The sequence below is a fragment of the Elgaria multicarinata genome, chromosome 17 (assembly GCF_023053635.1).
Source record: "Elgaria multicarinata webbii isolate HBS135686 ecotype San Diego chromosome 17, rElgMul1.1.pri, whole genome shotgun sequence".
NCBI lineage: Eukaryota > Metazoa > Chordata > Lepidosauria > Squamata > Anguidae > Elgaria > Elgaria multicarinata.
The window spans coordinates 21,640,703-21,655,328 of record NC_086187.1 but is presented as its reverse complement, the minus strand read 5'-3'; the positions used below and the strand labels follow the sequence as shown (position 1 = coordinate 21,655,328).

Sequence of the window (14,626 nt, the reverse complement as noted above, 5' to 3'; positions counted from 1 at the left end):
CACTTCTACTAATAATAAATTATCATTCAGCCCTCCAACATTAACCATTAACCTACTCTTCTCCATAGGTACTGTACATGATTTTGTTGGCGCTTCACAAATTCAACACTGGAGGCTGCTAGGTGGGCACACTCTTTACCTTCTGGTTATAGTGGGAGAGAACCACACCTACTTTCTGGTTATAGTGGGAGTGAATCACATCTACTTTGATTGGACCTTGAGGTTGACTTGTGCTTTGCATAGAACTACTGCCATTTCTTACGCCTTTTTAAAAACCCTTTCAACGCTATCTCTCTCCCCTATGCCCCTATACATAGCTACCAACTATACAGATCACTTCATTGGTGAAGTGGCTTCTAGTCTAGTCCTCTGAAGTGTAGGCGACAATAAATGTTCTAGCATTTCAAGTGCCAAAAGAGTGTATTGGCTTTTGCCATCCTTCTGGAATTTATTAAGAGAGTATCTGCTACCATTCAGAAATTTCTCCACTGGCCATTTAGCACCCATCGTTCCCAAATTATGCGAAACACATTGAGATATATTTGTAGAACATTTATTCTAATAACATTATCTAAGTTTCCTTGGTCTATAATTGGGTTAGTTTTTATTTTATTTTGTGCATTTCAAACAGATCTACCTTTATTTTAAACCCCAGACTCATGCACTGTGGCTCACCAGGTGCTACACATGCATACACACGCGTGCACAAACACTCACACACTTTTGCTGACCTAGGCAGGCAGAAAGAAGAGATTAATCTAGCCTTTGGGCGAACTGCCATACATGTCTGGTGGTTCGCGTCCAAATTGGATGGGCTACAAATCATGCAGGTTGAATACACACACAACTCTAAACAGGTAATCTCTGCTGGCAAGCATTCAGACTCATACTGCTGATACATGACCACTCACCTAGCAACAGCAATAGTGGGAGGAGGAACAACAACAACCTGAACATCTTTGGAAGGCATCTGGAAAACAGATGCAGGAATGTCACTGTAAACACATTTGTCATTGCAATTAGTTGCCTGATCATGCTGGTTTATTTTATTTATATTCATATCCTGCCTTTATGCAAGCTCCGCCGAGCTGCCCCATTCCAGAAACAAGCGCTTTTACTGGTTTCTGGTTGCCCCTGGAAGCGTGAGATCTTCATTCCGCAAGTGGTGGGCTCCACTTGCAGATGGGAGTTGGGTGTGTGTGTGCAAGAGAATTGGCACGGGCGTTAGCACCCCATTGGATTCTGCTCCTAGCCTCCTCCTCATGGCTGGGCTAAAGGAGAGTGCAGGGAAGGGGGGGGGGGGACTGCTGCAGCTCATCCTATTATGATAAACTGAGACATCCAAACCAGCTCAATGCAGCTACAATAAACAACCGGATCTATGAACATTGGTTTTTTTTTTTTAAAAAAAAACCCCACACACATGGGATCAAATTCTATATGAAACGTTTACAAACCTTGTAAGAAGAAAGACATTCAGCAAAGAAATCAGGGTAACCAGTTGATACCATCCAGTGCCAAGCCACCAGAATACTCCTGCAGCTGCCTTCCCTAGATGAGGATAGACATGCTGGATGAATTGGGAATACAACAGAATCACTTCAAACTTTTACAGCCCGCAGGGAAATTTAGCAATATCAACACGTCCACTAGGAACACCTGTGCATTGCAGAGGATTCTGGGGCATATTCTAGGACATACTCAGTTCACACAGTCACTGGGTAGGCCTACTGAGCCTCACTGCTGTCCTGTGTGAACTGAGATGCGCTCTAGGACACAGCCCACACTCCCCTGCAGCTGTGCATTGCAGGGGATGATCTGTAATGGTGGGTGAGTGATCTCCTGGGAAAGTTTGTCCATCATTACAGATTTTTTTTTAAAGGAAATCCAAACTTCCCTGGAATACCACTGACTTAGGAAGAGACCAAGCCGAAGCACAGACGAGTGTTGCAGAAAGGATATTGTAGGACATCGATTTTTGGAGTGAATGGATACTGGCAAGTAACCGCGCACATGCAGCTGAAAAACAACACCAAATCAGTTCACAGCATCTTCACATTACGTTTGGCTATATTAGTGACCTGGAACAGCACACACAAAGTCATGCAGCTAGGAGTTTAGTAAAGCAGCAAATCAAGTCTAACAATGAACTTTGCATGTTAAAGCCACATTCACAGTATTACTCAGTCGATGGCAACCCTGGGGGAGTAAAATCAATGTTTATATGGAATTATAGGGAATCAGCCCTCCCAATCTCCAAGAGAAGTCATCTGCTTTCACCACTAGCCAATTTTGCCACACAATACTGGAAGCTGACGCATTACACGAAGTATGCCGAATGATTAAAAATTATGAACACCAACACACCACAGATTTTAGCATTACGTAATGACAGGAAAAACCAAAAGGCTGCTCGAAACAAATTGCATTTCCTACATTTAAACGCGTGTAGGCAGAAGTGTGAAAACTACACCGGTCCGCACGTAACTTTCATCCTCTCTTCTCGAAACAGAAGGGCTGGGAACTCAGGATCTAGGAAAGCAGGTGCCGGGTAGGGCAATGGAAATTAAATGAATATACAGAAATAGCCAGTAGATAGACAGGATGCTTAGGGTGCTCTGGGGACCATGGAGAGAGACTGAAGGTAATGAGCATCTAAGTATATATCAGCACTAGAACCTGGATTTATGTAGTAGGAAACGGAAGGTGGTTGGTTGCTCCTGATCATCTGACTCTCCAGATAAGAGGTTCTGTCCTGAGGCTTTTGGCCTAAAGGAACTGCTTTCTCTCTCCACATCCCATTTTTGACCACATTTGCATGTGGACAGTGCAAATGAGCCCCTTTGAGCTTAACAGTATGTTCTTTCTGTGTAGGAAATGTGTAGTGTTTGAAGCAGCCCTGAGATTAATCAGCTGATCCCCTCTACTATAAGATGCCGGTACGATCCAAAAGGCAGAATACTCATGCAAACGGCAAACACACACACACACAAATAATAGTAACCTGGAGATACAACAGCCAGCCAAAGGAGTGACACAACCTTCCTGGACACAAACCATCCTGCCGTTCCCATTCTTTGCAACATATGCAGCAAGAAGTAACCTAGTACAACACAGATGAATATGAACACAGAAAATACAAACCATTTTCAGTTCAAACCAATGCTATTATTTTCCACACTCTGACTTGAAATCCATGAACAAAATAAGGCATTAGCATCATAGCAGCAAAAAATGGGAGCTAACGTTATAAACAAGCATTTGCTCAGATAGGTTTACCAGGCTTTATGTTCCATTAGTTTACTGGCATGTTTCTTAAAAATGCAAGGCTGGTTTTGAGTGAGCAAATACTATTTCACTGAAAGAGTACCACCGCTAAGAAACATAAATTAATAATCATTCTATTATGATTTCTATATTGTCATTCTAGTTGACAAAAATAATTTAGAGAGAGAAATATTTTAGTACACAAGTCTTAAACAGACAGAACTACTGAGATGGAAAAACGTGAAAATTAAGCTATCAGAAGTAGAGATAAAAGTTTATGGCCCATTCAGACATGACTTCCTGACATGTGAGAGGGATATTAGGTCTGGCACTCTCCCACACCCCCATCACGTCTTCCCATGGGTATAAAGTAAGATTTCACCTGCTAGAATACCTCGTTTATTTATACTTGTGATCTCCTGAACATTTGACTCAGGAACAGTGGGGCAGGCTAGGGCATGTGTGAAGAAGGCACTCATTCCCTTTCCTATCAGATTCAGGGAATATCTGACTAGGTCTTTAGAAAAGGCAGAATATTGAAAACACACACACACACAATGGAATACTAAGGCACACACCACCACCCCTTCAGCAAAAAGCATTTGATCCTTTGCACAGATTCACACGATACTTGGTAACAAACCCAGGTTTGCTGCAACCTAAGACACGCCAGGGAGCTGCAGCCACTATCTCAGCTCTTATTATGTTGCAAGGTATACAGTTAAAAAAAGGGTTTTCAGTGCACACTGAAACAGATAATGTGGTACATTAGCCCTTAAAAGTTATGTAAGGGCCATTTAGGCAGCAATCTTATGCACATCTTCCTGGAGGCAAGTCCTCTTGAACGCAAGGGGACTTGCTTCCAACTAAAAACATATATAGGATTGTGCTCTTACTTGGTTTTGCATTGTCCTTATTGAAATTAAAAAGGTACTAGGATTAAGGAGCTGTGGTCATGAATGGGATCTGCATCTGTATGTATGTTCATGGCTTTCATCTAGCATTTGTAGATTTCCCTTTTGCTGCAGGAGATATAATAGCTTCAAGGATGTTGAGACCCAGTCCAAAGTTGTTCCAGTGGCTGTTTTACCAACCATGTTTTTAATAGCTTGGGGAGTGTAGACTGGCAACAAATTCTTTCTATCTGCTTACATTCAAGTTCTGTGGTATTCTTTATTGCGATGGAGTTAACACCTGCCTCCTTCAGAAAGCATGTTACTACAAATAATAATGCAGCCTTGTACATAAGCTCAGAAAAGTTACTAGCCTGCAAAAGCTTTTAATAGACTGCTACAAGGCTAGTAGTCTGCATTTCCAAGCGACTTTAAGAGGAAGGGAAACTCCATCTTCTGCAGCTAGCATTGAAATGCAAGCTACTACAAATGACTTCTATCAAACAGGGCAGAAGAGGGAAGGAGATCTGTCCCTCCTTCATCAACCTGCACAGTTTCCAGGCCAGCTGTGAAGGAAGGGGCTTGCCTCCCTCCATAGCAAGAGTAGAAACCTTGGAGATTTGGCAGTAAAGGGATGGAGAGTATTGTTTCTCCTTCACCAGCCTGCTCACTTACCTCCGTGGAATTCCTGATTGCCTGTGGCTACTAGGTGAGTTGTTAAACGCAAGGTTTAATAACCATTGTTTATCTGAAATAAAGTAGATGTAGATCTATTTCTTCTAAAAGATAGATTAACACTCTTCCCAAAGATTCTTATTTTCCAATTCTATTAGTTGAACTTTAGTGCTGTGATAAGCTACTGTGTTCTGCTTTCCTAACAGTTCTGCAGCATATGTAGAATGAGGATTATCTGCTCCAAGCCTCCTTCATGACAGGGGTCAACCTAAAATCGTAGCAAGAGGTGACAGGCATTGGCTGACAGAATCACTATTCTTAAGAGGCCCCCACAACTGAGTCAAGTTTAATCTACTTTGCAAGGAAGCACTAAAAAAAAAAGCATCAAGAGCGTCTAACAATGGAGAGATTACAATGATGATGAAGCAAAAGAAATCAAAACACAAGAAACAAAAAGGTGCAAGTCAACCTGCGTAAGAAAAGATGTGCCAAATGGTCCTTGCTACCCTTTTAGACCTTGAGGATTGCATGTGGGCTGTTGTGTATGTTTCAAGGTGTTTCTTCCCCTTACAGTCATCACCTGTTGGTTGTGGTAACAATCAATTAATATAACACATTCACCAGTGAAATCTGCAACAAGACAGAAGTGTGCCAAATACATCACAGAAAGTTACAGCCCAAATATTCCTTAAGTCGGAGGTGACTAAACAGTTTAGCAGATGGGCCACAAATGTAGTTCTGAGAAAGTACCATGACAGGGCATGCTACAGTACATAAGCAACCACCCTCCCCATCATCTTTGCCTTGTCTGCAGAGCCGCAATGCAGTGGAGAGGAGCTGGGCAAGGGTCCAGGCCTGACTATTCCCATGGGCCTACCTGAACCTGTATAGACATGCCACAAACCTCTGTGGCCTGTTCTACTTGAGGCACCCATGCTGCAGCTTAGCCATCCTTACTTTAGGTCTAGGGTGCAGAACCTTGTGGATAAATCCAGCTGTCCTGTGATCCCAATCCAGCCCCCTGAGATTCTCCAGAGGGCATCAACCCTTCCTCCCCACCTCTAAACCATCAATCATGGCGTGGTTTTCTGGCTTTTGTGCAGGTCCTCCCCACCCGCATTCTAAAAGGTTAAATGGCCTTCTCCTTTTGCCTTTGACTCTGCTCCAAAATGGAATTCGACCCTCAGATTGAAAGAAATTCAACACCTCTGCTTTAGGTGGTAATTAAAACTAAATCCCATAGGATGGTTGCATCTATAAAGACAACAGCTAAAGCAGTCGATTGTAGAGAAGGACTTAGGAGGTGTCGAAGCAAACAACTGGAGCTTCCTGTGAGTGCGGGAAGATGAATCACAGCCAACAAGCAATGTTCCCCCCCCCCCCCAGCCCCCGACTATGGAATAGCATTGGAACATCCAACACTCAACAACCCAAGCATTTAAGAAAATAAATAAATCAAAATGGTCAAGCCATACTTACACAAGGACTCCCCATTCATGCCCAGGTGGCCATCTTCCCTGAGAAATTCTTTTACATTCATGCTTCCACAGTAATTAGAGTGAGCTGCATCACAGGAGAAAAATGAAAAATAAAAGTACAGAGATTTTCACACGGAGGGATTGTGCCGGAGGAGATACAACCTACAGGGCTTCCTTAGGTGAGCCCAACAGCATGCATGAGTTTAGTTTTTTTCTTTCAACAGCAACTTCAAGAGGCAAATTGCAATGCAGCATCAGAAGGTACCTTATTTATGGAAGCAGGCTGCCACCTAATGCCTAGGGAAGGGGCAGAAGGGTTGTTGCTTTTTTGCCAGGTGGCAGACAGTGGATGCACAAGTCCCAAACTCCACTAGGTGTGCACGTTTAAAGCCTTACTGTTCTCTGGATTGTACCCATATAGATATTATCCCTCCCTATTTGCACATAGTAAATAGCAAGTAATTATTCTGTTTTGTTAGAAAGCTAAGGAAGTCCTGAGAAACTCACTCAGAGGCATGCTTAAAAGATTACCTGGATGGGTAACTTTAAAAAAAAATTGTGTGGGGTGGGGGATTCTTGCTGGCCTGACTTTCTAAAGCTATGTATGTCCTTGGATGATTTATACTTGCTATCCTGCTAGATGTCTTCAAAAGGAAATCAGACTTACATTTCTGACTTTTCGTACATATTCGTTTTACTGATAGAGACTCAAGGACACAAGAAAAGATGGGGGTGGGGAGAAGACAGAATGCTTTAGTACGCCTCTGTTTGCTACAGGTAACCAATAGTGACAGAGAAACCAGTACACCTTGATGAGAAAGGGTCATCAAGGCAATGACAGGCCAATGCCAGGATCCAAGGATCTTCTCAAGGGCCTGGCTGTGTCTGCTGGAATTCGAAAGCCACCATGCCATATCTCAATTTTCTTTACAGTTTCAAAACACGTTTGCCACGTGGCGTGGGGAGAGGGGGCTGCTCCTTGAGAAATACAATCCCAAAGCTCTCTTGGATATGAGATGCGTGGTTCTTTAGATCTGAACCTAATCCTGCCAGCGGAATATTATCCAATGCCAATGTGTGCTTGCTACAAAAGCTTCAGGCAAACTCAGTTCCCTTAGGCACATACTTGGATGATATATGCAGTTCAAAACACACAGTTGTCACACCCACACATTACAGTTTTAGGCATTCATGTAAAAATGTATAATGGGAATCTCTTAAAAATGCAAGTAGCTAGCCAATTATAGCCAGTGGTTGGTTGTACTTTTATGGCTGTTATAAGCAGCTGACTAAAGCAAGCATATACATTGTAAGTGCACAGTATAAACACTAGAGAAAGAAAGGGAGGGAGAAGAGAAGTATAATGGCCAAGAGAGAGTGGTTTTATCTGTAATGAGGTTAAATAACCCAGTTTCATAATAAAGGTTAAACTTTCATTAAAAATCACACCACCCAAGCTATTTTAAGGTAGGGAAAAAAGAGAGAACCCCACACCAGTGCCACATACCTGCAAAGTGATGCTTCCAAGAGAAGAGATATTAGGTGGGCAAGTGAGTGCTAGAAAGAAGCCAGCCAGATTACTATGGAAGACACCATAAAATTGCAGTGTGAAATAGATGAAGAGGTACACGCACAAAAAAGGCAGGTGGGATTTTTTTTTTAAAAAAAAAAGTGTGTGACACTGACGGACAGTAGGGAAGATAAGCTTAAAACAAAAAGTACCTTTACAATCATAGCCCAGCTTCAGCAAGATCATTTGAAATAGCTGCACTATGAGTGATGTGAAAGATGTTGCGGTATACTTGGCCGCTCGCAGAATCTTATTTGTGTAGAAAGGGAGGCCCCCTATTAAAAGAGCATTAGTATAATGTTATTTCCCCCCCATTCTCTATTGACTAACACAGCGGAAATGCATAGTGAATCTAGCGAGGTGTGTGATGCTTATTCTTCATCTAGGAGTATGAAATCAACAAGAAGGAGTTTCATCTTTCACAAGTACAGGGAGAATAAATGAGAAATAGTTTTAATGTTTCTATCAAGTTACTGAAATATACCCTCAGGTACTAGTCATATGTTACAATAGGTGGTGAAATATTTCCTACATTCTTGTTTTTCTGGAAGAGATATTGGTTTCTGGTCTTCACTTTGCCAAGTTAGGAATTAAAATGCTCAAGTATGTATATGAACAAAATATGTTCCCACAAAAACTCTCTTCTTCAATGTTTGACTTAGGTCATGGAAGGAATGAGCGGCTCACAGCTTCTTCTTCCATCACAGTCTCAGCATAAGTCTTCTCACCCGTTTGGGATACATTCAAATAGGGAGAAAGCAGACCTAATTCTGCTGAATTCTACTGAAACACGTTATCCTGTTAAATCCATCTGTACTGAGGTTGCCACCAACCAAAGATACCACAATAAAGGGATGGAGGATATTGGAAAAGGCACAACAAAAAGTGCTAACCTTAACCAAAAAACAATACAGTTGACAATTAAAAAGTTAAGGGTGTAGACAATAAAACAGGGTTTAATACACTAATAAAAGCAGATTATAAAGAGCACTTATATTAACAGAATCAATAGTGACATCACACAGTTAAAATGCTACAAACAGAAAAGTGCTCAGCTACAAACAGAAAAGTCTGCTGAGCACTTTTCTGTTTGTAGCATTTTAACTGTGTGATGTCACTATTGATTCTGTTAATATAAGTGCTCTTAATAATCTGCTTTTATTAGGATATTGGAAAAGACCATCGAAGTGCAGAACACTGTTAGACACACTCATGCTAGAAAAGTAGTTCTGGAGATTGTGCACTTAGACGTGCGAGGCCAATGTTCTTCCCGACAAATCTGCTCATATTTAAAAACAAAACCCTGCTGTGTCCAAGTTATACTGTACCATAAAGTGACTGCAAGTTCTCTTTATAATTCGCTTTGGTGTGAGGTAACCTTGACCCTTACAAATGCCTATATGAACAACGTATACAAAGAAAACAAGTTCCATGTAGTTTTTCTGAGCAAGGTCATCTGCGGCCTTCCTGACAATAGACTTCTGTAGTGGGAGGTGGCCATACCCACCAGTGCTGAAAGTGAAACCACCATCAAGACAGCCTACCAGGTTCGGAGGAAGCAACACATTTCTACTGTGCAGGTGTTTCTAAGAAGCTGCTTTGGTCTATCAGTTTTCTGTTTAAAAGAATCCCTTGCTCTTTTAAAGGGGATCAACAGCACACAGGAACTTCCCTTGTGCCAGAAATGGTCACACATAAAATGCCCCAGGAATGTTTTGTCAAATTACAAACACTCCAGACATTAGGACTAGGCTCTAAACCAGTATAAACTCCACACACTTTTCATAAGGTAAATATGATAGATGATCCCTGTACAAAATAAAAGCGCAAAGGGCAAACTGATACAGGAAAGAAGTATAAAGCAATGTGAAGTTACTTATTTTTTACATGCTAACTACGCAAAACGTTTTGGAACCGAAGTAAAAAGTTTATAGTAGTAACAGAAATAATCTTGCTGAGTAAAGTGTAAACGCAGCAAGCCTTCAGCTTTGTAGAAACACTTGATTCATGCACCATGTCTCAATATTTATTTATTTATTGCTTTCTCATACTGCCCAACCCCTGGGCGGTTCACAAAATATCAACGGACCCCATAGGATTATTGTAACGTTATTTACCGGACTTGTGTTTTTGGCTTCGATCCCTGGAGTAGACTCTTGAGGACGGCATGCGATGAGCTGAGTACGCTGTGAGAACTTCCTTCCGCTCGGAAAGCATACTGCAGTCATTGCAGGTATACCCATTGCTCAGTGCAGTCTGGTTCTCAGCTGTTGCTATCTCCCCGTTGGCCTGAATCACCGTAGTATCTCTACCTGTTGAATTGCAATAAATGACCTAACAAACAAAATCCAATGAATTGGGGAGATAAGCAATTAAGAATAAAAAGTACTGTCTGTTACCTTTGAGATCACCGTCATCATCGAGACCTAGAAATAAAGAGATTATTTATTTGAATTCAAGAAGGTGCATATTTCTTGGTCATAGTTAACAACTATACCAAAAGGAATCATTTTGCTATTTCTAGAATTGAACGAGAAGCGTAGTGGAGAACTTTACTACATACAAGACAATATTTTTTTTATCATTAAAAATAACTGTTTGTGTTATCTACCAAACAAGGTTACATTTCCAGGCGGAAATGTAAAGCAACAAAAACCTGTCTCTTATTTCCCATGTGACTATTGGGGAGGCTAGATAATTGGAAACACATGATGTTTCTGTTGCTTGGTTACCACTTTTTTGCTCTAACAGTAGCTCAACGCACGGTAGTAAAACAAGGCTGTTAATGCCAAAATCAACACTTAAAATACAGGACTAGAAGTTAGCACAGGCTTCTTCAGCCTGAGCGAAGGAAGGCCTACAACTAGGCTAAGTTAAGTAGCACACAGCCTAGAACTACATCAGCACCTTTCTCTGCTCACACAGGATCAAAATCTTCTGAGAGCAGTGCTGCTTTTTTGGCGTCCAGTCCTGCACTCCTTACACTGGAGTAAGTGGAAATTTGGCCTGAACAGAGTCAGACCTTGAGTCAGAAGGTTTATTAGGAAGGAAAAAAGCTTTATACATTTCACTCCTTATCTGTCTACCGAGGTTCTGTAGCCTCCCCATTTGCTCTTAACCCACCCACATACACGCACACACTCCAAAATACCAAGAGACAATATTCTCAAGATAGCCTAGGTGAAGGCTTTCTTTCAAATCTGTCCTTGATGTCAATTTACAGTGACAAAGTAGCACCTTCCTCCAGTTGGAAATTAATGAGCTTGTTCTACAAATCTAGCAATCCCCACGCAGCATGCCTCCTTGAGAGGAAACCAGGATGTAAGCTGCTTTACAACAGTCGTCTGTCCCTCCGTTTCCCCCTTCTCTAATTTCTCAGGCACCTGGCTATTTTTTTTTTAAAAAAAAGACTATCTCAGTAAATCTTCCATTGCTTTCCTAATATTTTACGTTCAATCCCCCATTCATTTTGTTATTTCAAGCATAAATCACCTGGATTGCAATACACACACACACACACACACACACACACACACACACACACACTTATCTGAAAGGTACTGTTTTAAAAATGTTCCTCTGAAGTGAGACTTTAAAAGAAAAATCCCTAACTGTTTTAACTGTGCGTATTTATTTTTTATACTGTATGCTTTTATCTGTATGCTGTCCTGAAATCTTAATGATATAAGGCGAGATACAAATGTTTTAAATAAATAAATAAACAAACAAACAACAGAGGGAAACAAATCCAACACTGTAGCAATGGCAAAGCTATATCAGTAACTGGACAGGCTATATATGTGCTCAAAATTCAATCTGTAACATGTGTTCAGTATTATGCAGTAGTATTTATTTATTTATTTATTGCATTTCTATACCGCCCAATAGCCGTAGTAGACAACTGGCACAACCCACCAGGAAGTTCTCCTGTGCAAGCCTCATTGAATGGTTCTTGTGCAGCCCCTCTTCATTTCAATAGGGCTTGTGCAGAACTTCCTGACAGACTGCATCCATTGTCTATTTGCTATAGCTGAACACATCTAACACATAGTTATTGGTTCCAACAAATTTAAGACGAAATCTTAGTCGATCAAATGAGTTTTGTATAGATTAAATCTGCATACAGTAGCAAAGGTCTGTAACAGTTTAGAAAACAGGTTGCTGTTTCTTGGAAGATACATGTTTATATTGTAGCGGAAGGCATCTTAGAAGAGGCATTCATTCCCTTGCGTGTGAGAATGAAGGGAGGAATGCCTCTAAGACGGGGCTTGCCATCTGCACTTCTTACACAGACTTATATTAAAAATTAACTTTAAAAATCTGACTGAAGGCTGAATTTACATATTGTGGCTCCTCCAGTCACTGAATTTTGCTTTCCCATAGTCATAGACCTTCCTATCTCTTATGAGCTAGAAAAATAAGATATTTTGTGGGTCTTGTCGAAATCATGACATTTCAAACTATTGTTCTTCTATGTTTCACACAGGTCAGCTCATTCTATTGAAAAGGTCACTATAGTACAATGATTTGTGAAGTAAATGATTTTTCAGAGGCAGAAACAGAAATGGAATATTTGACTTTCACAGAGATCAGTGCTTAGCTACAATGTTTGCATTTGAAAAAATACACTTTAAGGGATTGATTTCACTTTTAAATAAGAGGGTCCACAGTCCCTTATTTAGTCATTAATTCGGAAACAAATACCCACAGATTCTTCCGCCACATTGCAGGCAGGCATTGCTGCTCCAAGAATCAAAATGTACTTTTTGTTGTAGACATATCCACATCACTGGAGGCGATAGTAAGCCTTTATGTTAAGCCCTTTGTACTACTCATTCTCAAAATACATTAAGTTGAATCCATATGATCCAAACACTTCTATGTGGTCAGAGGGATTTTTGAGCCTCTCTCCTTAGAACTGTAGACCCACATAGGAAACTGCTTTATGCTGAATCAGACCATTGGTCCATCTAGTTCAGTACTGTCTTTACTGACTGGCAGTGGTTCTCTCCAGGGTTTCATGCAGGGGTCTTTCCCAGCTCAACTTGGAGAGGCCAGGGACTGAAGCTGGGACTTTCTGCATGCAAAGCAAGTGCACATCCACAGAACTATGACCCCTCTCCATGTCATATACAAAGTGCTTTTGAAACTCCTTTTTGTTTCAAAACAGAGTTGTCAGGCAGTATCAGCTGCTGACTTTAAAAGACAAAATCCCAAGTCTCTTGGCCATGCAGAAGTAAATGCATGGAAATGTGAATACTAGAAATCGGGGCCGTCCCATGAAACTGATTGGTGGGAGATCCAGGACAAATAAAAGGAAGGACTTCTTCACACAGCACATAGTTAAATTATGGAACTCACTACCACAAGTTGTAGTGATGGACACCCATCTGAATGGCATCAAAAGGGGGTTGGATAAATTCCTGGAGGCAAAGGCTATCAATGGCTACTAGCCCTGATGGTTGTGTGCTATCTCCAGTATTTGAGGCAATAAGGCTGTGTGCACCAGTTGCTGGGGAACATGGGTGGGAGGGTGCTGTTGCACCATGTCCTGCCTTGTTGGTCCCTTGGCCGATAGCTGGTTGGCCACTGTGCGAACAGAGTGCTGGACTAGATGGACGCTTGGTCTGATCCAGCAGGGCTCTTCTTATGTTCTTTATGAATACTGGCTGTAGCATCTAACAAAAGTTAGCTGTGGTCTAGATATATAACCCTTCCTTCTCTATTCTGTTTTACTGAGTACAATGCAGCCTATCCTTTCGCTAAAACCATCACCACAGATGTGAATGAATATGTCAAAGGACACATGTACAGTAGTAAATTGTTACTTACCCCAGAAGTGGTCAACAGCTGTCTGCTCCTGAATTGAAGACTCATCCAACATGTTTGACACAAAGGATCCATCACTTGTGCGGCTACTGAAACTACTGTGGCTAAAAATGGAAGAGCTGGGCACATTTTTTCTTGGGGTATGTCTTACAGAACCGGACTGTTTCATCACACTTTTACGTTGCTTTGTAATTCTTAAAAGAAAAGAAATGCGGAGGCATAAGCATGCAAAGTTCACTTCAAAATAACAGTTCAGGCATCATAACTCTAATATGATGAGAGATGAAAGAAGAGAGGCATCAGATCTGAGCAGAAGTTCCTTAATAATGCCAGTGCTACTCTGGCTATGCCAACAAAAGAAAGCAGTTTTCCTTCTCCCTCTTAAGGTACAACCCTATGCATGTTTAGATGGGGAGGGGGGGACTCCTTCCAGCACTTAAGGATTAAGATTTTTTTTTTAAAAGATCCAAAATAAAGAAGAGCTGTGCAAAATATTTTCCAACTGAAGGTATTTTAAAAGAAGCAAGATTGGAATAAGTTGACTGATGCTGCCACAGCTTTCTTAGATTAATAGTGCTAACTAAATGGGGAACTTGAAAAGAATGGCAGGTTTACCACAGTGAAGGTAAAATGCAGAAGCCAGAAAAAGGAATGACTAGAATTTCCAGTTACAGAAGTTTTTAATACAGCTGAGCAGTCCAGAAATTCAACCAGTCACCTGGTTACCACAGAGCTGCTACTAGTGACTGCTACTGGCACGTCTGAAAATAAGGCTAAATGCCATACAGACCGCTTGTGTTGCTGTTTTAGAGATCTACAGGCTCTTTTATTTTTAAGGGAGCCACCGAGCAATGAAGAAGCCGCTTACATTAATGTGCACAGAGTGCCCTTATACAAAAGGACGCCAGGCTTCC

General features: G+C 41.2%; 1 protein-coding gene across 8 annotated transcripts in view; it reads right to left on the bottom strand.

Annotated features, from left to right (window-relative positions):
- The window catches only part of SUN1 (Sad1 and UNC84 domain containing 1), a 40,755-nt gene that overhangs the window by 13,691 nt on the left and 12,438 nt on the right, over positions 1 to 14,626 (bottom strand). For 7 of the 8 annotated variants that reach the window (XM_063143299.1, XM_063143297.1, XM_063143300.1 and 4 more), the window contains 9 exons: positions 13,716 to 13,906; positions 10,283 to 10,309; positions 10,001 to 10,195; positions 8,036 to 8,158; positions 6,315 to 6,398; positions 5,305 to 5,415; positions 3,005 to 3,103; positions 1,458 to 1,551; positions 912 to 970 (listed from right to left, as the gene is read on the bottom strand). In XM_063143299.1, the coding sequence (XP_062999369.1) occupies positions 912 to 970; positions 1,458 to 1,551; positions 3,005 to 3,103; positions 5,305 to 5,415; positions 6,315 to 6,398; positions 8,036 to 8,158; positions 10,001 to 10,195; positions 10,283 to 10,309; positions 13,716 to 13,906 (983 nt within the window). The remainder of the gene's footprint in view (positions 1 to 911; positions 971 to 1,457; positions 1,552 to 3,004; positions 3,104 to 5,304; positions 5,416 to 6,314; positions 6,399 to 8,035; positions 8,159 to 10,000; positions 10,196 to 10,282; positions 10,310 to 13,715; positions 13,907 to 14,626) is intronic. The other variant, XM_063143301.1, reaches the window with a different exon arrangement.